Raw genomic sequence first — 25,389 nt, forward strand, 5'->3', positions numbered from 1 at the left:
TTGTAGTATTGAACTAATCCCAACCAATTATTTTGAAGAGACTAGCGATCTCCCTTAAATTCCCTCATTTCTTTTAATCAAATGAGGACAGGCTCTGGACTTTGCCAAACCTGAGATAGTATAGGAGAAAATTGCTTGGGTGATGGACTACATTTATATTAATTGAAAGAATTGTGCTATCCAAGGGAAGGCTAACGTTCACACTTGATATCTGTGAAGTAATTTACAGACGCACACAAGAGTCCCATTTCATAGCAATTTAATCAATTTCAAACTTTAAAAGCACCAAGCACTTATGTACACCAACATGCCGAACTGAACATATGCTTGTTAACATATTTTGACAATATATTTGCAAAGACAGATCTATGCAGTTAAAATAATACTGAAAATATTGTTTATCTTCAGAAGCACAAATTTCACAGGAGCTGTTGGTGTTGCTATTGCTGTTATTTTTCTTTTAACTTGGATATATTAAATTCAGAGAGCATCTTAAAATATAGCACTCAGGTGGTCTACTGATGTAAAAGCTTAAATGCAATATGTATGAGTTTACCCAAGATACTTTGTTTATTTCTTGCTCTCTATTCAGCATAATTTATGAATTAGAAAGACACCAAAAACAATGCTGTTACTGTTACTATATGTATTCATATAGTATTCATTTTGTATTGAATTGGTCTGTTACGTGAAAATCCTGTACACTCCACTCCTCCAAATAAAGCCCATCTTTAGATTCATAAACAACAGGGAAACAGGGATAATATAGTATATATATTCCTCTTTTCCACATTAATTACTACCCCCTTACTATTCAGTTTTTTTCGCCCCCTTTTTGAAGCTATGCCTTTTCTTCATTAGCAAAGAAAATTGAATTCTGTTTTACATGTAGGTACTCTGAAGAGATGGATGGAGGACAAAATCCATTCTAGGTCAATACCGAAAGTATAACAACAAATTATATACATTGATAAATGTCGTACTATAACTTTGTAAATTGTGGTCAAGAGAAGTGGGTGGGGGAAACAAATGATTTTATTCAAATGATGCTGCTTTGTAGTGCTGCACAATTCCTGGTGCTAGGCCACGCTTCTGCCGGGTTAAGTGCCTCAGCTGTAAAGAATACCGGGGTGTTAAACCAAGTGGGACCTCAGGAGACGGTGGTGATAACCTCGTAGCCTGGCCAATCAGTGAGGGAGCACAGTGAGAAAGCCCAGGGCTCTGGGAAAGTATGTGCGGCATTGCTGATTAGTCATCAAACATGCACCGGAGGCAGCTTCTGCTAGCCTGGGATAATGACAAATTAGGAATTCCAAGCAGCTTCTTAATCCAAATGCTGAAAGGAACCAAGACGGGGGGACGGGTGAGAGGTTAGTTTCTGGGAGAAAAAAGGCAGTCCGTCTCTGACAGGAGCTCACAAACGGAGCTTTGAAGCAATTTGCTTTTGGTTGCCCTGTCGAAACATGTTAGCCAGTCCATTTCCTATACAAATGTAAAGAAAAACGCTGCTTTCCCCCCCCTCTCTCATTCTGTAGCCGTTTGTAAAGTTGGCAGCAACAGTATGTTACGGTACCTCAGACCAAGGTTACGCATTTAAATGCACGTTTCAGGAGGTCCATTGTTAATGTGGTTATCATTGGTTTGTAAGAAGGACTATTTCTGAAGTGGAAAAGTCAATAGGCAGGTCACAAGCCCTGTGTGATATGAACCAGCACTGCAAACCAATACTGCAGTACATAGTGTAGCATTATTGAGCTGAATGAAAGCTCATCTCAAAAGCTGCGCCAAGGAGCTCCTGACACTGAATTGTCTTATAATTTATAAGTCTGTATATAATATATATCATCATCATCAGCCTTTATTGATCCACTGCTGGATGAAGGCCTCCCCAAGATGTTTCCAATTGTTTAGATGTACAGCATCGCTTTTCCAGGTCACGTCGGCAAAGCTGCTTCTTCTTATGTGATCTTCTAGGCCATTTTAAATCTCCTGGGATCCATTCTATAGTTTCTTTAGTCCATCTATTAGTAGTAGTAGTGGTGATGTTAGGGCAAGTCGGGTAGTATAGGGCATTTCAGATGTACTTGTTATAGGATACACACATAACTTAATTCAGTCATTATTAGGTGTAGGACTAGCTAATTGGATTCACATGTTGCTTCTTTTAATATTGGTACATACAAATGTCAGGAACGGCTGCACTGACTCAACAGTCCTCAGATAGGTGTCTGCTGCTTTGCATTGTGCTGTTGATTGATTGCCTTCTTGTTGTGCATCGGTAATGGGTTTCAGGGTCATCGATATCAGCTGTCTGAGGCTGGGGTAAGATACGAATTACAGTGCAGTGTGTGATATAGCCTCTAGATGTACAGAACTAGCTACCCCATCAGGCCCAAAGCAGGCCTCTCTACCATTCCAGAGCTCACCGCCGAGAGTAGTAGGCCTCAAGGCTCAGCAAATTACCCTCTTTGGGAGAACAATCCATTTTAGTTTTTGTCTTCAGGAAAAGACTGTGCATAGAAAAGACCTTTTATTCTAAACTTACAGTATAGCAGTTTGTCATCTGTTGAAAAATATTAACTATTTCCTCATTATTTTGTCAACTTAGGCTGGTATCCTTTCTTAAATGTAAACATGTGCATTAACTTTAAAAGCAAAGTCACAAGACTTTCTCATATGTATTGCTCTGTTTTTTTATTTCATAACGATTTCCCTGTCTCTCAAGGACAACTAAGACATACTTGGGCCATGTGACCTTTTGTTTTAACAGTATTATTTGAGGTAAATATCTCCATGGTAACTATGGAAAATTTCTCCTGCTCCCAACTCACACACAATAAATCCGAGGATCTGAAATGGGTTTAAGTGGCAAAAAATGTCAGTGACAGGAAGAGGAAATATGAGTGGTGTTCTCTTCAATTTAGAAGATGACAATTCAGCCCTTGAAGTGTCTTATATATGTCAAATCCATTGTTACCATTCTAAAATCATCTTTGTGAAGTCTACATACCTGCCTGTTTTTTTATTTTTATTTTGTTTTAGTTCGTTTTTTGTGGTGGGTAGGGGTGGACAGCACCTCCGCGAATCAAGCATCTGCACTAAATTCTAATAAGATGTGTTAACCTCCTCAGTGACCTTCACGTTCAAATTAAAGGGTGATGAAAAAATGTAAAGGCTACAATGTTGTTTTGCTGACTGACTTTTAATGTTGGTCAGTTTTCATTTATTTGGAGTCCCCTTTAAAACCCATTTCAGCTTTGAAGTCAGTTTTGCAGTTTAATTAATACAGCATGTGATTTTATTTACACTCAGCAGGGAGGCCCCTAATCCATTCATAGCAGCCTTTTCTTGTGCAAATTAGCTATACATGCTTGTTTAAGCAAATGGACCTGCGTGGCACTTTCTTCCTAATTACAAAGATTTTGAATAGAAGTCAGATAGCTCCAGTGTGCAAGTCTTGTATAATAATAATAAAATACAAAATAAAAATAAACTGTGATGATGTTTGTTAATGGTATCACGGGGAGGTTGAGTTTGTATTCCTCGACATGCTTTTTTTGTTACTTTTCAGAGACAGATTCGTTTTTTCTTCTACTTTATTATTAAACGAATGGGTGACAGGATTTTGGATGTTACGTTATTTGAGGTTTTGTTTTTCTCTCTTTCTGTCAGAAAAGCATCATTATTTTTTCCAGTCTTAATGATAGTCTTGAGAAATGGTGCTGTTAATAATGTTGCCAAAAGAGTGTGGTTTCACACAGTCAGTGCTGTAGAAGAACCCATATGGACTTCACTCACATTGTAATTCACCGCTGAGGTTGCGATAGGTGTTGCCCTTTCACGTCAAAATTTTCTTTAGCCTGTTAACTAACCCCGACCGCAGAAACCTGTGAACAAGGTCTCGAGGAAGGTGTCTGGTCTACAGCACATTCCCATATGCTACGCTTGCACACATTCATGATGCATTGCTGCTTGTGAGGAAGAAGGAAACAAATACTTTCTGAGGATTATCACTTCCAACTAATCAAATGACACTGGGATATTACTCAATGTTTACCCTGTTGCAGCTGTAAGTTTCTGTGATGGCTCTTATCTTCCGATGGTTCCAGAGTCCTTTGTGAACCTTATCAAGATTAGCAGGGAGGTTCTCGTCTTGTGTCCTTGGGGTGCCCGAGTGTGACGTGGATTCTGGCACACCTTTTTATGTAACATAACGTACATATCATTTTGGTTTTAATCTGCAATAAATGTTTCTGAATTGATAGTAGGCCTTCTGGAGACTTTGGTCTGTAATACACACAGTACATCGGCTGCTTTGATTGTTTCAAAACAGTAACGGAATTAATAAAACGAAACAATATAACTATAATAAATTGTTAAAAAGGCACATATATAATATCTATCTTCTGGAAACTTTGTTTTTCTGTGTGCTCCCTTTTCACCTGGAGGATGAAACAGCTGGTATACTGGAAAACCAACCTATGCCAATTGGCTCATGCAAGAGCCAGCTGTCATGATTTGTTTTTTGTTTTGGGTTTGTTTTTGTTGTTTTTCCCCTGCCTGAATTTATCAATTACAGTCTATACACGTCAGGTGGAACCAGGTTTCAGTCTTGCCTCATTAAGCTCACAAGTTGATAATTCTGTTTGCGAGCCATTAAACAACCCACCAGAGAGGCCCAGAGAGTGTGTGTGTGCCTGCAGTTCAGGTGTAGTTATAGCAACTGCATGAAAAGGTTCTGGCAGCCAGCCTGCCCAAATGAGATCTCCTTGGTTCCCACGGGGTCTGCTCGGACGAATCTTGAGCCCGTTACTGGCTCACAGCAACCTCTAGACCACTCCTCCATGTTAATTTTCTCCAGGCGGTTGCCTTTGTGAAGGTTTATTTAGCAGCTCTGAAGGTGATATCTGTGGGTCTCGCTTCCCAGGGCAGAGACAGGTGATTATCCCACACATAGCCATGGAAGTTCTGCCCTGATTAGTTCACTGCTGAAGGTCACGCAAGCCCACGGAGAGAACTGTCAGAGTTTGCATTAGCATGACCTCTACATCATTTACACTCCAATTGTATGTGCCTTGTCTGTGAATATAACAAGTATAAAGCTATCTATACTCCATTTTGGCTTTTATGGGTTGTGTTTGTTTTCTGTTGTATATAAAATATGTTTATATAATAAATTATTTACTTCTCAAGTGGGGCACTTGAAGTAAGAAAATGGATCTCCAGTCTTAAAATGTGCTCCTTTAGTAGCAATGGAAATATGAGGCTGTTTCTTAGGCATTTGTGAATGAAAAGAACATCTTTTGGAAGCAGTCCTGTAGAATAGCCTTTGAAAAAGTATTCGAGCAACATATATATTTGTAAATGTTATTATGCATATTCCTAAAGAACCACACATTCAGTGTGTAGCACTGTAATTCATAAAAATACAAATAAATGCTTTCTGTGTTGTGTACTGAATTGTTGATGGAAACTGCCGCTTGTGCCATTAACCGGAAACAGCCCAGTTGTGCTTTTTCAAACTATTTAGACTTTGTTAAGGAGACTAATTAAAACTGTGTCAGCACTGTGAAAATGAACAAGCTGGTGTGATGGTTGGCTTAAGTTAAGAAAACAACAATACTCAATCTTCCTTTTTGTGTCTGTTTTTGCAGATATGACTACAGAGAAATGCTGCACAACGCCACCTTCTGTCTGGTTCCTCGGGGACGGCGGTTGGGGTCCTTTCGGTTCTTGGAAGCCCTGCAGGTAAGTGTCTGAGACCCCACGCAGGAGGCTGGAAAGAAACTGGATGTCAACAGGTGATACTTAATTTTTAAAGTATGAGCATACACTAATGGAAAGGAGATTGTTTATCTTACTCAGCAACTACCTACTGCTTTGCTTTGTTGAACATCTCCTACATTAGGAGGCATTTTAATTACATAAGTCATCCCCAGGTGGAGTAAATCCCCTTGGGGGCAGAATCAGTTATCCATATTTACCTTAATCTCCAGCCTAATATTGATCTCCTTTTCAGAGCTCAGGTGACATTTGCCTGGTTTCTAATTCTGTGTACAGATGTATTCTGTGGTTCTCCCGACTGGGTCTGTTAATGCTTTGTGTGCTGGTGCCCTTGGTATGACTTTAAATGCAAGACTGGTACATTTAAGTCTCTTTTCTCTGCGGATGATAAATATTGAATGTTTTCGCTAACCAGTTTCAGCATGTATTGTGTTGCTGAACTTCAGTAATTAATACAAGCCTTTCTTTCTTTTATAAAGTTATTAGCAATGGTGCATGGCTTCTTAGCTATTTTCCAACAAGAAAAGAGAAGAAAAAAGCCACAGCCATGAAAAGGCTGTTTTAAATGTTTTCAAAGATGATTAAGCAGATGAGAGATCAGGTCTAGAATAATACTAATATACCACATCCAACTATAAAAGCATATATTATTGTGGATTAAAAAAAAAATGCGGATACGTGATGTGTGGAGACATTGTGCAGATCCCCTGTCCACAATAGACCTCCATCAGTCCTGGACTTTCCATCAAAAAGAGTTATGAAATCTAGATATTAAATCGAATGGTATGCGTTTTAAAAAAATGTTCATACATTTCTTCTTTGAAATCTGTATTACTATATATTTAACAAGCTGTTATATTCCCAAGACCTGTATGTAACCTAATGAGAGTAATTTGTAGTTCTATATATTTAAATGACTACATTGTCAGCTCAAGTATGTGGGCAGTTAACAAGAAATCAGCTGACAGCACCGAAAAAGGCTATATGTTCAAGATACACATGTACACACTCTCACACAATGAAAACAATCTTAGGGTCATGCAGGGATAAGGAAATGCAATACACCAGAGTATTATACTTCTAAAATGAGAGATGGCATGTAATTATAGGAAATGTATCAAGGGCACCTTCTGAACAGTGTCCCTTGTAAAATATTCTGTTACCAAATGTACGCACACAAAAAAAAAAAAGTTCTCTCAGTATGCCTAAGACTGCCAGGTGTGAATATTTATTTCTGTTAATTCATTATCTGGTCTAATCAAGATTTTGACAAACATCCTAGCTGTAAAAGCCTTGTCACTCTCTACAGCAGTTGTTTCTCACTGCTGTTTCATTTGTGCATTATGGCAACAATCACTTCACTATCAGACACCATAATCTTATTTATTAAACAAGCCCTGTGAACAGCTGGAGTTCTGCAGTTAGGTTTGTTTAAGGAGTGTTTCGTTAGACCCGATCGTATCTTGTTCCATCACGCCAAAATAAATAAATAGTGCCTAAAAAAAATCATCTTGAAAGGCAGGTAGGACAGAAAATAACGTCTAAAGCTGGCACTCCCATGACTGGAGTTGGATGGTTCCTGGTTGTTAGTGTCCCTATTCAACTCTGATGTGGTTGTCAACTGTGGAAATAAGTCTTACAGTGGGTTGCTTGATTTATGGCATCGCCCTTTACATCTACAAACAACTCCAGTCTGTTGAAAACTCTCCAAAAGTAGTTGAATCATGCTTAATTATGCCAATTGCTCTCTGTACCTTGCAGAATTACACAAACTTTTTTGTCTTCACCTTGATTTTTTTTTTTTTTTTACATATATATAATGAGGCCTAATTTCCTGAAAATGATAACCTCCTCCACTGAAGTACTTTACCACATGCTATGTTATTAATCAACTTAAGTGCATTGGGCACAGCTTAAACCCTTGAGTTTTGTCACCCTGTTGATGTGTCTTTTTCCCACTTTCATCTTAGAGGTCAAAGAGATATCGTTATCTTTCTGAGCCACCCTTTCTCGTTGGTGTGTCTGTGGAGAAGTCATAATCTGCATCTGTCAGAAACGAAATTTAAATGCTCATGTCTTGGGATGGCAATAATCTACACCTGAAATAAGCCCAAATGTTTAAAAGCAATCCACTGCCTAGACACTTATGTAACGGGCTACTTTTATATATACATTAATGAAAAATAAAAGGGTTGCAACATGAAAAGGCTATGCTCTAATTGGGAATGACTGTATCCTCACTTCGTCTTTAGGTATGGAGTCAATTAATACTGTGATTTATTTATTTACAAGCATCCAGTTACTAAGATGTGTTTATTACAAACAGCCCCAGATAAATGCTCAAGTTACTGTTACGCTGGGTAGCTGAACAAAAGAGGCCCAAAAACTGTTTTTCTACATCCTGTTTTTGCTGCGTTTCTCTCTCCTTTTCTCTCTTTTAGTTATAGTGTCTTACAGTTTTTATAAGCCACATCCTCAAGCGACAGATCCACTAATTAGGGTATTACGTTATAAGCCTCCAGTTGTTACCATTTACGTGACACCTTTATGAATATATGAGTGATAGGGCTCATTACATCTCTCGCAGATCAAAAGACAAGCGATTCAAGAAGGCAGAAGGTCAGCAGTTTTTTGAACAGTTAAGAAGTCTAGATAAATAAATGCACAATTGTCCTGCTCAGTAGGCTCATGAGTCTTAATGAATTCCTTTAAATTAGACTCTCTTCCTGTATCAGACCCCCTAAAAAAGGGCAAAGAGTTCCCTGTTCATGAATTAGAAGTTGCTCATGTCTGTTTCCCAGCTATGGATTAAGGACACAAAACTAAACAGCAGTCACATTTATCTCAAGTCTGTGGTGATGGACACCAAGCTTAGGAGATTACAAAAATAAATGATGAAAACCACAAATGTGTCACCAGTCACTGTCAGGGTGCTGTTTTCTTTCTTGCGTCTTTCACAGTGACATATTTTACCTTCTCCTTCAAATCAGCACAGCAACATAGTGTGCGAAGATGTTAGTGCTACTGTGATAATGTAAGAATTATCCCCAGATGATAAGATCGCCTGGGGGGAATTTTCCTTACCAAGGCAAATGCTTTAAATGTGTTGTAATAAGTGGCTAGTAATTTCTGTTTAATACATTCATTTACTTTTGGAGACTAAATCAATTAAATGCTTTAGATTTGCCAAAAAAATTAAACCAAAACAACAATATGACAATAGAATAGGAATTGAAATTCAAGATGTGACTGCTTCCAACTGCCTTTTTTATTAATTTATTTTTTGCAGTCTGTTCTCACCACAGGCTAAGCTAACATCAGGAGTTTATGATGTTAGTTAGAAGGTGGATAGGGTAAGGCAAGATGGGCAAATAAACTGCTCTTAAGAAATTCTGTTTCAAGACATTCCCCACTGGTGAAAATCGCCTGTGGGTTCAGGGAACTTTGATCTAAGAAAGGCATGAGTACTAACTAGACAAGAATGTGAAAGCGGCTTGCACTCTTCAGCAATTGTGGATATCTTCCAAGCACGTTGAAGTATGTTTTGTGTTGGTTTCCCCCCCCATCTCTTTAAGTTAGCGGTGGAATTCGTGGTTTTCAGTGGTGCCAGTTTATAATTATTTTCTACAAGTACAGGAGACTTTCGGGTGAAATATTGTTGACCACAATCGCACCCCTATTTTAACTGCCTACGAGGTTCTCCCCAGCATTATATGGCATTGTCACACTCGGTCAGAGCTAAGAAGTTTAAATACTGTATTATATTCCTTCTGCTACAAACATGAACATTAAGTTGTATGAAACATTGTTTTTGTGACATTAAGTTCTGATGTAGTATCAAATAGATTTAATTTTACACTGCTCGTATACATAGCAGTGCTGAATATGCTTTTTCTGATATTAGAAACTGAGGCGCTTTCCTGTTTCTTTATGATAAGGACGACATGGCAACAGTAACAAAAACAAAGCTGGAAGCAAAAAGATTTTCAGTTTTAAATGTTAAAAGCACAGTGTGAAGTTCTAAGTAAAGTGTTGTATAGTTTACGTTTTTTACATGGATGTTTGTAACCATTTTTCAATCACAGAAGGTAAATGACTCTCTTAAATAATGCCGTTTAGAGTACTTTTTCTTCAATGTTTATCTTTTTACTCCAGTACCTAAAATGTACTGCATTTTGAGGTTGCCCTGAATAAATGGCTGTTTCCCCCCAATGCACTGCCGCTAACAGTTGCGCGTTCACTAGGGGCGTCTGTACCGCAGTGTGTCAACATTAAACACTTGAAACGGCTCTGGGACTGCGGGTCTTTGAAGAATTGGACGGGGTCATCCCAAAGGTCTCCCTAAGAGAAGAGGCCTCCCAGTGTGGCTTGGCCTGTGTATCTTGAAGCTCCAGTGTCTGCCAAAGTCAGCAGCAAAGTTATTTAAAAAAACGCTTCTAGTTTTGCCTCGGCCTACTTACGTTTTTTTTTCTTCTTTTTTCTTTTGTTCTAGCTGATGCTATTCGTGTTCAGTGTTTTTGTGCGTGTGTGTGTGTGTGTGTGTGTGTGTGTGTTTTGTTTCTTAACGCAGATCTTGTAGTCAAACTGCTTCACTGAAATGTAAATTGCATTGCTTGGCTTCCAGGCTGCCTGTGTCCCAGTGATGCTCAGTAACGGATGGGAGCTGCCTTTTTCAGAAGTAATCGATTGGAACACAGCTGCTGTCATTGGAGATGAGAGATTGCTGCTGCAGGTAAGAGCCAGGGCCACGCGCAAGCTAAGCTCTCACCCCGCCAGTGAAGACTGCGAGAGCGTATGAGGAGAATGAAGAAAAACACTATTGCCCTCTTTCACCTGTTCACAATGAAGTTCTTTTTGAAAGTGCATTTTGAATCGTTGTCTAAAATGTAGGGGTACGTTTTAAGTACATTGGGGAAAGAAACCTACAACTGTTCAAAGCATTTTCAGTAATTGGCTGTTATGTATTCCATGTTGACTTCAATACTTTTCTTACCTTTCCTTGAAAGCAATACCAGTGTTGAACACAGAGGAGAGATGCTAGTGTGAGGTGAAGCTGTTAAAAAAAAAAAAAATCAGAACGCAGTACTCGGATAGTGTTTGTGTGAGAATGAGATGGGCAATATACTTGTGGTTTAGTCACTGGGTGTGTTTGTTGTTTTTCTCCAGAATCCTGTTTGTTTCTGTTAGTGCCCTACATCAGTTTTCCTTCACTTATCCCCAGACATCTCTCGCCAAGTTGAAGTGACCAGTTCTGCCGCTTCCAGCATTGTTTCTAACCTGGCACAGCTCCCAATCAGTCGTCCTGGGAAATGTTTTGTTATGTTTCAGTCTCTCATTTCCTGTTTGGAGCGGAGTGGATGTTTTAATAAGTCTCATTGCTGGAGCTGCATTGTAGAAACAGTACCAAGAGACTAGTTGGCAGCCTTCCTGCTATTAATTCAGCTTTTTTTTTTTTTTTTTCTTCTGCCAACACATTTTTCTATAAATACCAAATACTAAGTTCGTAGTCTCACCTGGCCCGTGACATGAGTAATTTTGAATGACTTATGCCGTTCCAAAAGAAACAATGAAAAATATTCCACCATATTTAAGATCCTAATTTGCTATATCCGGACATATATTTGTATATATGCGCACATATACAGTACTGTGCAAAAGTTTTAGGCAGGTATGAAAAAATGCTGTAAAGTAAGAGTGCTTTCAAAAATAGACCATGTTAATAGATTATATTTATCAATTACCTAAATGCAAAGTGAGTGAACACAAGAAAAATCTACATCAAATCAATATATGGTGTGACCACCCTTTGCCTTCAAAACAGCATCAATTATTCTAGGTACACTAACACAGTTAGGGATTTTGCAGGCATATAGTCAGGTGTATGATTAAACAATTATACCAAACAGGTGCTAATGATCATCAATTCAATATGTAGGTTGAAACACAATCATTAACTGAAACAGAAACAGCTGTGTAGGAGGAATAAAACTGGGTGAGGAACAGCCAAACTCAGCTAACAAGGTGAGGTTGCTGAAGACAGTTTGCTGTCAAAAGTCATACCCCATGGCAAGACTGAGCACAGCAACCAGACACAAGGTAGTTATACTGCATCAGCAAGGTCTCTCCCAGGCAGACAGGGGTTTCCAGATGTGCTGTGCAAGCTCTTTTGAAGAAGCATAAAGAACTATGGTTAGTTCTCCAAGATGTTTGGGCCAACCTACCTACCGAGTTCCTTCAAAAACTGTGTGCAAGTGTACCTACAAGAATTGATGCTGATTTAAAGGCAAAGGGTGGTCACACCAAATATGGATTTGATGTAGATTTTTCTTGTGTTCACTCACTTTGCATTTAGTTAATTGATAAATATAATCCATGAACATGTCTGTTTTTGAAAGCATTCTTACTTTACAGCATTTTTTCACACCTGCCTAAAACCTTTGCACAGTACTGTACAACAATAAAATGTGTAGATAGGTCTTATATCCCTGCATCTTGCATTACCCTGATTTAATCAAATATTTCTATCAAAGTTATTATGACTTAAACATACATTTGTATACTATAATGCAATATAATTGAAATTTAAAATAAATAACGCGTTAGTGATGCATTATATGTTGTAACATTGTATCTCTGTATTGGCTGAGAATTTATAGAGCAAAATTATTCAATTGTTTGGTACTTAACCACAGATGATGTACAGTAATGCAGTAGGCTGCAGATATCATATGCTCTATGTGGCTCTGTATGGATCGCCAGCACTGAGATATCAGATTACTAAGTGTTTTTGCAAATCACATGTTAGCTGGTCACTGTTCCTGGTTGAGGAAGTGGTGTAGGATGCCTCTTCTGAGAATATACCCCCATTTTAGCTGTGGAAGGGCTTTTAAAAATGCATTTGTGATGTGCAAGCCCTGGCTCTGTAAACACTACACCCCCCCGCTGCATTAGTTCAATCAGTCTTCATTTCTAATCAATTGATTGGCGATTGTTAATGTCTTGTCTTACAGATTCCATCAACAGTGAGATCCATCCATCAGGACAAAATCTTAGCACTTAGACAGCAAACACAGTTCTTGTGGGAGGCTTATTTTTCCTCTGTAGAGAAGATTGTATTGACTACTTTAGAGGTAAGTAAAAGGCTACACGGTGCCTGCCGTTTGTTTATTTATGAGATTGTGTGTTTATTTAATCATGCTCAGATCATTACAAGAATGTGATGTCAACACTATTTATTTTTCCCTTTGACCTTGAAAAATCACTGTAAGCAAAGCATGAAGGTTTGATGTATGTAAGGAAGTAGGGTATATCTTATTCCCAATTTAGAAACAAAATCAAGCACACCATGCTTTCGTTACCTGCAAAGCCCTTGAGGATGACTGGCTTTCATTTTGCTTTACGGACCGACATTAACCATTTATTAGTGGTAATCAATTGTGATGCAGTAACGGATTGTGAAGACTACGGGAGATTTAACAGATGTTTCGATCTGTCATTATTACTCATGTTAATTACCACACTGTAGCCTGCAAATCCTATGGTGTATTGCCTTTCTGCTTGGTTGTTCTTTTTGACTACTGAATATGTCAATTTAAAAAGCGTTCAACAAAATTAATACTAATGTTTGGACAGGGAGTTTTATGAGTGTTACATTTTTAAGATGAATTTGCAAATTAATGAAAGACTACTTCAACTTGAAACTGGTAGTCTGTGATGTATAATTAACAGACTTTCATGCTTGTCATAGTAATGCTTTACATTTTGTGGGAAGTATCACTTTAAAGATTATTGTTAACATAGTACATTGTGTATGTAAATGATATTCCTCTACATGCTTGAGATGAATGTCCTTATGGTTTATTCATGACCACTATTATACATTTAATTCTACATATATGTTGATATGGAGGTTTACACCCTGCTCATTTAATCTTTCCAACTGAATTGATCTTAGGGAAATTGATGTTTTGGTTTTAATTGTTTTTGTTAGTTAACAGATATGAAACATTGAATGTACATGTATATTCTAACTTTTAAGTCTACGGTAGGCTTGTCAGGAAGGATATATTGTGTATAAAAAAAAAAAAAATCTGATTGCTGTTTTTTAATTTTTTTTGGTATACCCTTTGAGATTAAATTAACATGTCTGCATAAAAATAAATCTCAATTCAATCAAAAAACAGTCCTGCAGTGAGGTTTTAAAATTGACCTTTAAATTTGTAATGTTATCTGTTGTGAATAATTGTATTGTTCTGGGCTTTTTTCATTTTCAACTAGCCATAGCTGTTATTGTCAATGTATATTTGTTTGTATCCCATGGCTAATTTCCGTGTGGTTTTCCTTCAGATCATCCAGGATAGAATTTTCCAGCACATATCACGAAACAGCTTAATGTGGAACAGTCATCCAGGAGGCCTCTTCGTCCTGCCCCAGTATTCGTCATATCTAGGAGACTTCCCCTTTTACTATGCTGGCCTTGGTGAGTGCTGGAAAACAGACCAGTAAATTAAAAAGAGGAACAAAAATGTAAAGCACTATAAAGCTAAAATAAAAATCTTTTTGTTTGGTAAAAACAGCATCCGTCCAGATGGATTTTGACAGTTGGGCAATGTTTACAAAAAAGCAACTTGTAATGCACAGTGATCTATTAGCATCCAGGAAGTTTCATTTGCTGTTGAAATGATCTGTTTCCAAGACTGAAAGCTGATATATGTAACAATTTCAAGATCGCTCTTCCCTAACAATCCAATTCCGTTTCGTCCTTGAACAAGAACGAATAATATAATTAATGGCTAAAATTGAGAAAATGGGCTTTTGAAAATTCATAGGAAACGAGCACAAGATCACAGACCACAGTATAACCACCTGTTGAACGCCCTGTATGTGTTTGTGCATACAAATACAATCTTCAGGCATAATGTATGGCACCTCCTGCCCGATCTTTTAATTTCCATACCATCTTTTACAAGAGCTCACTCATTGTGAAATCAATGTTCAGAAAAGTTTGAAAATGGTCACTGATGAATATCTTCACACCTAACATATGTTCAGTATATTTTGAAATAAACTATTAATTTCAAGCATATGTACTCCTGTGGATACATTTTGTAGACCTATAATTTCAAGCACAATGCTTTAATCAAAACTAATATTATTATAAGGCATAATGATTTTCCTCTGAGCAATAGCAGGTTTCAGTTAAGCTAAGAACTATTAAAGTAATTTGGTTTGAAAGTGTATTAACACAAATCTCATCCTATCAGTTTGTAGGATTGTATTTTAAATTAATATTAAATATATTTTCTGATTTAATCTGTCTCTCTCCCCAAGTCAAAACTTTTTGTATAGCTGCGAAAGGCATTTCAGAAATCAAATTTTTTGTAATATTGAGTATACTTTCAATTGTTTATTATATAAGGATACTCACTTTCTCCTGTGGGGGGGAATAAATAAATAACCTAGTATATAAATACGCTAGTGTTATTTAAGTTTTATGTGGTTTTGTTTTTTGAGAGTATTACTTCAAGCATTTAGGAGTTGGGGAGGGGGGGAAGCTAGCAGACAACACAAAGATATATATGATTGTAAATAGAATTGGCCTCACTATACATTTTGCCCATGTTATTCACGCAGACCTCTGCAAAAGAAAGTAATATATTGAAAATAAAACAGGACATTCCTCTGCAATTTTGAGTTTGTGTTTGTTGCCTTTGTAATGCTGGTCGGGATACATGTATATTTAAGTATGAATAATATATCAATAACTGGAATCATGTGATTTGTTTTGTTTCAGGCATCAAACCATACACAAAGTTTACAGCTGTCATACACGCAGTAACTCCGCTGGTCTCCCAGTCTCAGCCAATTTTAAAGCTCTTGGTAGCTGTAGCCAAATCTCAGTACTGTGCCCAGGTAAGAGTCGAGCCTAGATTTAATCTAGCTTTATTTTGGATTACCGAATTTCCAACCCTTCAAACGTTTGGGCCTTAGACCGTGTATTTGTGGAGCATGGTACTATAGAAACCAGGTATTGTAACGAATATCTTGGTTTCATTTTACCAAAAGTGAAACCTACCTTTTTTGTTTTTGTTGTCATTTTCAACCCACTCTTGAATGCATAGTTGTTTATTGTAATTTGTCTGATGGTGCTAAGCGAGTTCGGTAAAGCAGATGGTGTATTTGAATTTTGACAGTAGGATCCAGGTGGATGTGTTACGCTTTTCTGTTTACTTTATTAATCAAGTCCAGATTGAGTACCTGTCATGAACCTCAAAGTATTGTACCAGAAATCCCCACTTAGTAATACAATTCCAAAAGCTTTGAGCTGGAGGGGGTTGTGATATTTATACTTTTTTTTTTTTTCCACTTTCTGCAGATAATTGTTTTGTGGAACTGTGACAAGCCGTTACCAGCCAAACACCGATGGCCAGCTACGTCAGTGCCTGTCATAGTGATTGAAGGAGAGAGCAAGGTAAGGTACAACTAGATTAGGCGCCAACTGCATCCGCTCCCAATCCTCTTCTGGCCAAATTTCTATTTCAGTCATTCAGGATTCAAACCGTGTCACTGGCTTGACATTGGGAGTCAGGCATCAGAATTAACCGGTCCTTATCAGCCCCTGGTTACAAAGGCTCTAGCAGGCCCCGAGCAACATCTAAAATTTCAAGCAATAGCTTTTCTTTTTCCTCTCCATTGTCTGTTCAAAGAAGCCAGTTTCTTCAGACTAAACCACAGTGGACTGTATGATAAAATGGCCGATGCAGGCTAGTTCTCAGGCAGTCTCTTGTGTGAATGAAAGTAATAGGGGGTTGGTGCTCAAAATCGATGCAGCCTTCTGTAATACTCAAAGGAATTTGGTCTCACACTTGCACAGCGGGCCTTTGCTGATGCAGGCTAATTGTGTAATTTGGGGAAGTAAGCACCCTTCACCAGAAACCCTTTAAAAGTTCACAGGTCAGCTTTCTAAAATGTATTGGTATATTTTATATTGTACCTGCCATTGTCCTATGTAATACAAGTCATAGATTTTGTAATTTGCTTTGGGAGTTTTGTTATGTATGGCTTTTTAGGCTTCAAATTAAAGTATGTATGTGTATATATAAACTATGTATAGTTTTATTATTATTGTTATTATTAAATGTTTTATTACTTCTATTCCAGTATAATATGAATGGCCCCAAGGGAAAATATCACACTTCTAACATTACAGATGGTTCAGTGAAACCTGTAGCCTAGTCTGCATTATACATTTAGAAAGAAAAAGCAGTCTTTTATTCTTTACAGGTGGTTTTAGGATTAGGAAACTCGAGATGTGTTAAAAATGCAAAGTAGAACTGTTTTTCCATTTGTCTACTAATGGTGGCCATGGGGTGGCCATATCTGCAAAATATGGGTATGCATTTTATTCTTACACAAGAGTCTTCATTCAAAGAAACCAGTGAAGGTGTTGTCTTTAATTTATTGCAGTTGGATCATCGATTGATTGAGTAGTCTGCCTCAGAAAATGTTATGGCTGTATCAAATTTCAGATTACGTTTTGCAGCGATGACTATGGTTTAGCCTCCTATGAAAATAGTGCATTAGATTAAAACATTTTTCAGGCTATTTTTAAAATTATTTTCATTCCACTTGATTTATTTTGAATTCCATTTTGTATACTTCATGCTGTACAGTTGCAATTTGTAGATTACATTTATTTGTGAAGTATAGAGGCACCAAATAAAATCACGTAGGATGAATTCTGGAAGATCTAAAGGCGGAAACTCTGTATAACACAAATCAATTTCTGTGTTCATTTTTTTATTATTCTTCTTAAATGTTGAAGGTCAGTCAAACTTGGATGTGCTGATGGAATCACAAAATCAATTTGACTTATTTGACCAGATTAGTTTACAGGGCACATATTGTAAATTTATCGTACTAAGCAGGTAGAGTCTCACAAATAATTCCGCAACCAATACACAACATTCATTCGTTACAATTCCTGAAAGGTATGTAATCAATAGTTCAAAGTGCTAAAGCTGCAGCTGAGGCACACCACTTTAATGATTAGATGTAATTGTCAGAGTAAACTTAAATTCACAAATTAAAAAAACAGGTGAAGTGTTTGTCAGTTGAGCTTTGATCTTTTCTCAGAGTGTATATGAGTTGGTTGGAAGCTTATTTTTAATTCTCCTGTCAAGAAAATCCCATAATATTTTAGTGGGGTGAAGGCCATCAGACTAATGAGACTATTTAATCAGTTTTAAAAATTGATTTGCCTTCTGATTTATGTCATCTCATTTTAGTATGGCTGTGTGTTTAGGGTCATTATCGTGAAAAACGAGCTGTTGTCTTCCTTATGGTATAAAATGATGGTGGAAAATAGTTCAAGTATTTAAATATGTGCCTCCTGTTTGTGCATTGACACTTAGCTCGCCTGCTTTCACTACAGAATCTAATCTCAACGTATTATTAAAGTAACATCCAAGCAACAGGGCACCAACAATGCACAATGTGTTTACAAATGCCTTTGTCTGTAGTTTATTCCTTTTCTGGAATAAAATGTGCCAGTACAGTGGAGTCTTTAAATAGATGATGGTGCTATGATAGGACCACCTAGAGACCCAAATCCCAGCCAGCTGCAATGGACAAGATTGTCAGTTATAGTTCTAAAATGTCTGTATACTATGTTTTTTTTTCTCCTGTTTTTTTGTTTTTCTCCATAGTAACTATACAACAATAGATTCATCTCAGAACTTCCTTGGAATAGTATGCTAAGTTTCTTGCCCGAGAAATTGGTTTGCAGCTCTATTTTAGGAGTACTTTCCAGACAAGAGTTCAAAGTCAAATCTAATTTAAACCAAACAGGTTTTGGCTTCATCTGATCATCAGCAATCGCATTCAGTTCCGTACCGTGTTGCCATAGAAACTCTGGCATTCATCCTCCATGAAGCTCTGGGTGCTGTTCGGATAAACTGGTGACAGTTCTGAAAACTAATTACATTTTTTTTAAGGAGGTGCTACCTTCGCTAATAGTATTCTTGAGAGAATTAATATGTAGGCTTTCTTCAGAGTCACACTACCAGCTTGTAGCACAAAGCTCTGCAAGGTTCTCAAATCTGTTACAGCGGAGCGCAGGGTCTGCTCAGCAAAATCATACTGCAATCTCTAAATGAGTCCAGAGAGACCACAGAAATTGGCTTTGTGTTTGCTGGTTATTGCATGTCTAAATGCTTCACGGACGTGGCTTGAGAGAGAGCAAGATAGGATGTCATTATGAAGGAATGCAAATTCTCTCTGGGTTAGTCATAGGTTTATTCAATGTATAATTTTTGCTTTTAAGTTCCCTTCATAATGAAATTGTCCTCCTTTGTGTGTCATGTTATTACTTTTTCTTGCTCTGGCTTCAGTCAAAAAAATTGCCCGAAAAGAATGCAATGAAATCATGAGAAAATTACTTTTCTCAGCCTGCACATTGATTTTTTTTTTTTTGCGTCCTCTTTTTTTTTTCTCAAACGTCCAACAAAGAACAAGACTTAATCAGTGCTCTAATGGTCCTTCTTTAAACTTGCTTACAATTTCGATTTTCCATACCATGGCCTACAGCCTAAATGTTGCCTCTTATATATTTCAGAGAAGTGCAGTGAGTTTTAAATCACTTGCGAGAAAACCGAATGATTATATATCTATGTATTTTATTGTTGTTCTTATTTTTCATCCTAAGGTTAGCAGGACAGGAGTACTGGGCTCTGTTCTCTGATGTCTTTCTAATTACAAACATAGGCCCAGCACATTATTAACGACACTGAGCTATCTCATAATAAACACAGATGGAGACATAAATGGGTTATGTATGTTTTGGAGGGGTTTACGTCTGAGAAATTTTAAGGCCAAACTCTTTTTTTGTTCCCTGAGGACAAGTTGAACTGCAGCAACATTCCCATGGTTTTCCATGTTTTAGCAAAAATGTAATGTGCCTTTTGAAATGTGGCATATATCAAAGATGGATCCTCACTTTTGTTCCCTTCTCCACTTCGGTGATTTAAGTAAACAAAATGGTGGACAGTAGATCCTGCTCGTGATCTTGATAGTTTCATAGAGTCGTTTTGTTCTTAGTAAGACCCATTGAAAGCTTTGAATATTAAGGTCCAATTTTTGTAGCAACTTTCCAAACAGCGTTTTTTATTCATTTTTTTTGCTGCTCAATTCACAACGGAGTGAGAGGGTGAACAATCGTGGTGTCTAAAAGCTTACTTAAACAGAAAATACCTACATCAGCCCTTTGAGAGTGTAGGCACTCTCTCTCTCTCTCTCTCTCTCTCTCTCTCTCTCTATATATATATATATATATAAAAAAAGGAAATATCAAAAGTGTACCAACAAATAGCGGAGGTAATGGGCTAGACTGTGATGACACTATCTTAACTCTGCAAAGTAGAAAACCAAAGGACTGCAGCTAACAAGTCTCGCATTTGACTGCAATGTTAGTGTCTTCCTTGCATGGTTGATGGAGTTAAATCCCAAGCTCTGAGTAAAAAGTAGTTTCTGGGGCATTTGTGTCATGCAAGTCTATCAGTTCGCTCCAGGAAAATATAATTCTTGCTCAGTCAGTCAACTTATGAAGGTGCATCTAAGGGAATGAGAGGAACACATTACTATTGTTGAAGGGTTACAGATGAGAGCAGGTAATTTGTCACTTCATGCTCATCAGGTTGTTGGAAGCAAGGCTCTTCTTTAATACCCCCTGTTATACAGGCTCCACTCCACTCACTAAGGTATTTTTCGAAACACCTGTATTTTTCGTATGAAGTGCTTCCTATTCTCAGTCCTTAAATCAGTTGCAGAAATTTCCCATTTGTGCTCCATGGTCCTGGTCCTGGTCCTGTAATTGGCTTTCAGGTTAATTACTTGATTTACCTCCATCACATCTCCTCAAATCTTATTCTTAGATCGGTTGGGTAGACAAATATCCAGTTCTTTAAATCTCTACCTCTTTAACTAAAGTACCTCACAAACCCGGGTGTGGATTAAATCAAAATTTTGCAGCAGCATTCGCAAATTGCATATCCTATATTTAATGAATATCCAGTGTTTAATTTCCTGTACCCTTTGGGTAGGTATAAGAAACCACTTAAACTGAACTGAACTTTTTGGGTATTTATTATTTGTATTTCTAAATGTGTTGTCTGTCTGTTGCAGGTAATGAGTAGTCGATTTCAGCCCTATGACACAGTAATCACTGATGCTGTCTTGAGCCTTGATGAGGACACAGTGCTCTCAACTACAGAGGTCAGTATTTCATTCTCCTGGGATCACACCGCCACAATTACTGCTTGGGCACACATTTAATGACTACTTAATTATTCATGCATGGTGAACTAGGATGTGTCATGAACAAATTTAGACTTCTAATTGGATTAATTGTTTACCTTGAATCCAATATTATACACTCCAAGGAAAATGGTGTTACTTTAATTTAAACCCACCTTTGCCTTTATTTTGGCAATTGAGTGTTGAATGCCACTTGAAGAAGAAGTAGATCAAAAACAAATACTGTGTGATAAAACCGAATAGCAAAGCAAATGCTAAATGCCCTTTTGAACAGAGGGGGATCAAAAGGGAAACTGCAAATATAAGCAGCTTAGTTAACATTTGTCTTGGGATTTGTGCTGATTATTATTTTATTTTATTCATTATTATTCTTATTTCTATGATATATTTGAATATCATTGCTTTAAACCAGTTGTAAGCTGAACACACGCACGGACTACATTCTTTCACAATGGCGTGCTGCCTAGCTTTCACATACGATTGGATGGAGTTTTACTTTTAGAACAGTAAAGTTCTCTTGCGTTCAGGTGTTCAGGCACTCAGGAATAGCAAAACACCAAAATGGATTGAGTAGCTGCAGTAAGTGGTGTGACACAGTGCTGACAGGGGAGCTTTCAGTCAGATAACACGTTAATGCTTACCCTGCAATATACTGTATTTTTCTGAAAATTGTGTTATCAGTTGTGTTAGCAACTGGACATCATAACAAACTGGAGAAGGCTTTCATTGTAGGCAGCTAGCGATGAGCAGACCAAAAAAAAATAAAAAATAGCTTACTGTTTAAAATAAGCCCTGGGGTATGTTTTGAATCTGATGTGGAATTAATTTAATTACCACTTTAAGAGTAATTTTCTATAAACTATACATCTCAAATTAACACTTGAGAAAAATAATTTAGTGCACAGCAGGATAGATGAAAGCATTGGAAAATCAGAATGAGAAGCAAGTGTAGGATGTGTTAGGGAAACTGATAATATTCAGCGGCAAAACCACTTAAATGCTCCGACCCCCTCCCCTTGCATTGCCATTGAAATGAAACCATCGGTGCAGCCAGCCAGAATCCAGGCATTTTGGGTCGTGCAAGCAAACAAGTCAACCAAGTCTTCTTATGTTAGGTAATGGTAAAAAGCTTTTTATTATTTTGTGGAAATGTTTGAAGTAACACTGTTTCTAAATCATAAGGAACATTGCTGCCTCTATATTGAAATGGTCCAACCTAGTCAATATTTCACGTTTGTAAGTTCTATAAGAGTTCTACTGCCTAGTTGCATAAAATGTAAGTTTCCCCTGATATGTTTTGTGTGTTAAAGGCTGTTGCACAAAGGACCTTGACATATATAAGTCAATACACCAGTTAAGGGGAAAGCTGCTGCATTAAATACTTCAAGTTTAATCCGCACATACGTTGTTTAATACACAGGTGTCTATCAAGTTGAAGTTCAGAGGAGGTGCAAGAGTTAATTTACTATGGAACAGAGTCGCTCTAATATAACTGCCAAACAAGATGCTCCTGCTGTCAGGCAAAATGTAAATTTTACTTAGCTTGCTTTTCCCCAATTTTTGTTGTTTTTTTCTTTGCATATTTGTGCATCATAGACTTCAAGATAAATCAGAGCCTCAAAGTTTTTCCTGATTTCAGCGCTTTCTGCCAGCTCTTGTTAAAGGATTCTGTAATAGAGGGGTGCAACAGCTTGTCTTAATGAGCTATATAACATATAATGGCTTTGTCCTTGAGGCCTCGATTAGTGCACCATCCTCAGCAATGCATGGTTTTCTTAATGTTTTCCACACTTTGAAGCAGAGATCCAGTGCACAATATCCGTTGAACTGTTTTATGCATTTTGAACCACACAAAACATTATCGGTACTATTTTTATCTTTACTGAGAAAGAATGCATCAAAAATGTGTGGGTGCTGGTGGACTTTCTACTTCTTCACTTGTTCTTTTTTAATGTTGAACATCAGCCGAACCTCTAATACTATTATGACTTTTATAGAGAATTCTACTACAATAATTTAGTATCTTGGTTTGAAAGGAATGACGAGTTTTACCCGAATATCTGAATACCACGCCTGTTACAGTATCCTTTCTACACTCCCTTGTAGTTAATTTCCATTCTCTATTGCCATATGAAGCAGCTGCTTTCTTTCAAAGTAAAGATTGGGGGATTTATTTTATTTTTCTGTGATTTATCCTGAAGGAAAAGAGACAGTTTGTTTTGTATCCCTGGCACACAGGTACATCTGAATAACTTATTCATTAACTTGTTAAATAATATATTCAGGAAACATGCTACAGAGGAACAGTGGCATGCCATTGACTAATTAGACATAGATTCAGCTATTAACACTTTCTCCCTTCAGGGCCTGGAGTGGCCAAACGAATTTGGCTTTATCTCATTAGCAAAAGTTTCTCCAATCTGTAATTTACCAGCAGCCTCTTTACAAAAGCTACTTAGTCACTTCTCCTCAGTTTATTAATTTGCATCTGTTTATTCATTCATTAATTCTGCAATTATATTACATAATACATATTATAGATGCTTATTACATTTCAAGGCCTTCGTTCTCATTAAAATCTTTGTTAAAAAATTATTTTGAATTTAACAAATGAATACACACAGTACTCCCAACTTCCAGTTAGTGCTTTCCAGGAAACAAGATGGAAAGACAGAATGGTTTGGTATAAGTTTGTTCTGAATTTCTTACAGCCTGTACTTATGAGGAGTGAGGAAGAATGAGCAATATTTTACCTGAGCCAAATGGAGTATCCCAATTCCTGTACATTTCTCCATGAAAAGCAGAGCTTATATATATTTGTATCCTTATACAACCAAGAATGTCTCCAAATTATATAAGGTTGCAAAATGTATAGTTACTTTATAAATTGAATACAATTACAAAAAAGTAATGTTTCAACAGAACATATGTACTGTTCTTTAAGTTCAGTGGTCCAGTGTCTGTGGCTTTTCGGCTTTCGTTATATTTCAGTTGGCATCTATTGCAGCCTTTGCCTGACTTTGTACTCCACAAGGCCTAAAAAGTGTGGTTTGCGCTTCCCTTCCCGCATTCTGATTTTGTAGACAGACAACCGCATATTTTTAATGCTTAGACATGTGCAGACTGCAACTGTATTGGTATTCTGTCAGACAGTTCAGTGCTCAGTGCATTGTGTAAGCATTGTTCTGTTGAAAAGAACAATTAAGTCTTTCGTTGGTTTATTTTAATTAACCGACATCTCCAGTCAATTTGGATTCAATCGCTAATGGTTATTTTCTCTGCTTCTTATAAATGGATGTGTGAACTGGACCTTACATCGACTGTACTTTGTTTGTACACATTTTTCCCTTTGTAAGTCACTGAAGAGTGGATGTTTGCTTCTTCAAATAGAAATGGATTTGCTTGACAATGAACCTTTCATGTATCTTGCCTTCATCTCTCTTTGTAAGAGCTGACAATATTCACTCCCCAACCCCAAGCATACTAATAACGCAGTTACCTGCTTACAGTCATTTACCGTTTGTTTAGGTGAATGTTATCGTACGTAATTTAGCGATGTCCTTGTAAAACAAAGGTGGAAATATAGCAAGATAACGGATTGGTTTCAGGGAAGATATTTAACAAAACCTGAAAAAACAAACAATTTTAAGGCTATATAAAATGTTGCCTGTTAAATTCCTGCCTCCTGGCAAATTTCTGCCACTCTGAGATAATGAATTACTGCGGGAAAAACTTGAATTGCCAATAGATGACTTTGATTTTTTTAATGGGAATTTATTTATTAATGTATGGACAGAATTATTTATTTTCTGTGTGACGGCAATAGGAATCTGTAAAAAGTGTTTATTCTGTGAAAGATGCATCTTGTCTTGAAAAGCAGCACATTTGTAATGTACATTTATATTATCAGTAATGAAATACGTCTGTACCCCTATGTGATGAAAGTCTGGAGTTTGTGGCGGCCTCCGTTTTTTCCTGCTTACACAAGGGTGATGAATCCTGTGCTCGTTAGCTAAACTTCATATCAATAAAAACAACGATGTAAAATACTACAATAGGACCACTACAAATTCTTGCAATTTCCTAACTCGAGTCTTGTGCCGTTCCCTGTAAATTATCAACAGGTAACCCTAATATTTTTGAGTGCATCTATATTCAGAATACTCATCTGACCTGAGTAACCATAATGGAATACAGTTATTTTACCAAAAAAATATATAATCTGAATACATAACAGGAGTTTTATATATATGAAAACATAAAAAAGAAGATGATATGACATTTATTCAACCT

The 25,389-nt window shown here is 37.2% G+C and overlaps 1 protein-coding gene across 1 annotated transcript in view; it reads left to right on the forward strand.

Moving 5' to 3' along the window:
• ext1b (exostosin glycosyltransferase 1b) overlaps positions 1 to 25,389 on the forward strand; it is a 115,479-nt gene that overhangs the window by 81,691 nt on the left and 8,399 nt on the right. Inside the window, exons 2-8 of the mRNA XM_066715969.1 lie at positions 5,655 to 5,748; positions 10,409 to 10,516; positions 12,795 to 12,914; positions 14,131 to 14,263; positions 15,578 to 15,696; positions 16,160 to 16,255; positions 20,965 to 21,054. Coding sequence (XP_066572066.1) covers positions 5,655 to 5,748; positions 10,409 to 10,516; positions 12,795 to 12,914; positions 14,131 to 14,263; positions 15,578 to 15,696; positions 16,160 to 16,255; positions 20,965 to 21,054 — 760 coding nt within the window. The remainder of the gene's footprint in view (positions 1 to 5,654; positions 5,749 to 10,408; positions 10,517 to 12,794; positions 12,915 to 14,130; positions 14,264 to 15,577; positions 15,697 to 16,159; positions 16,256 to 20,964; positions 21,055 to 25,389) is intronic.

This window comes from Amia ocellicauda, chromosome 10, assembly GCF_036373705.1.
Source record: "Amia ocellicauda isolate fAmiCal2 chromosome 10, fAmiCal2.hap1, whole genome shotgun sequence".
NCBI classification, from domain to species: Eukaryota; Metazoa; Chordata; class Actinopteri; order Amiiformes; family Amiidae; genus Amia; species Amia ocellicauda.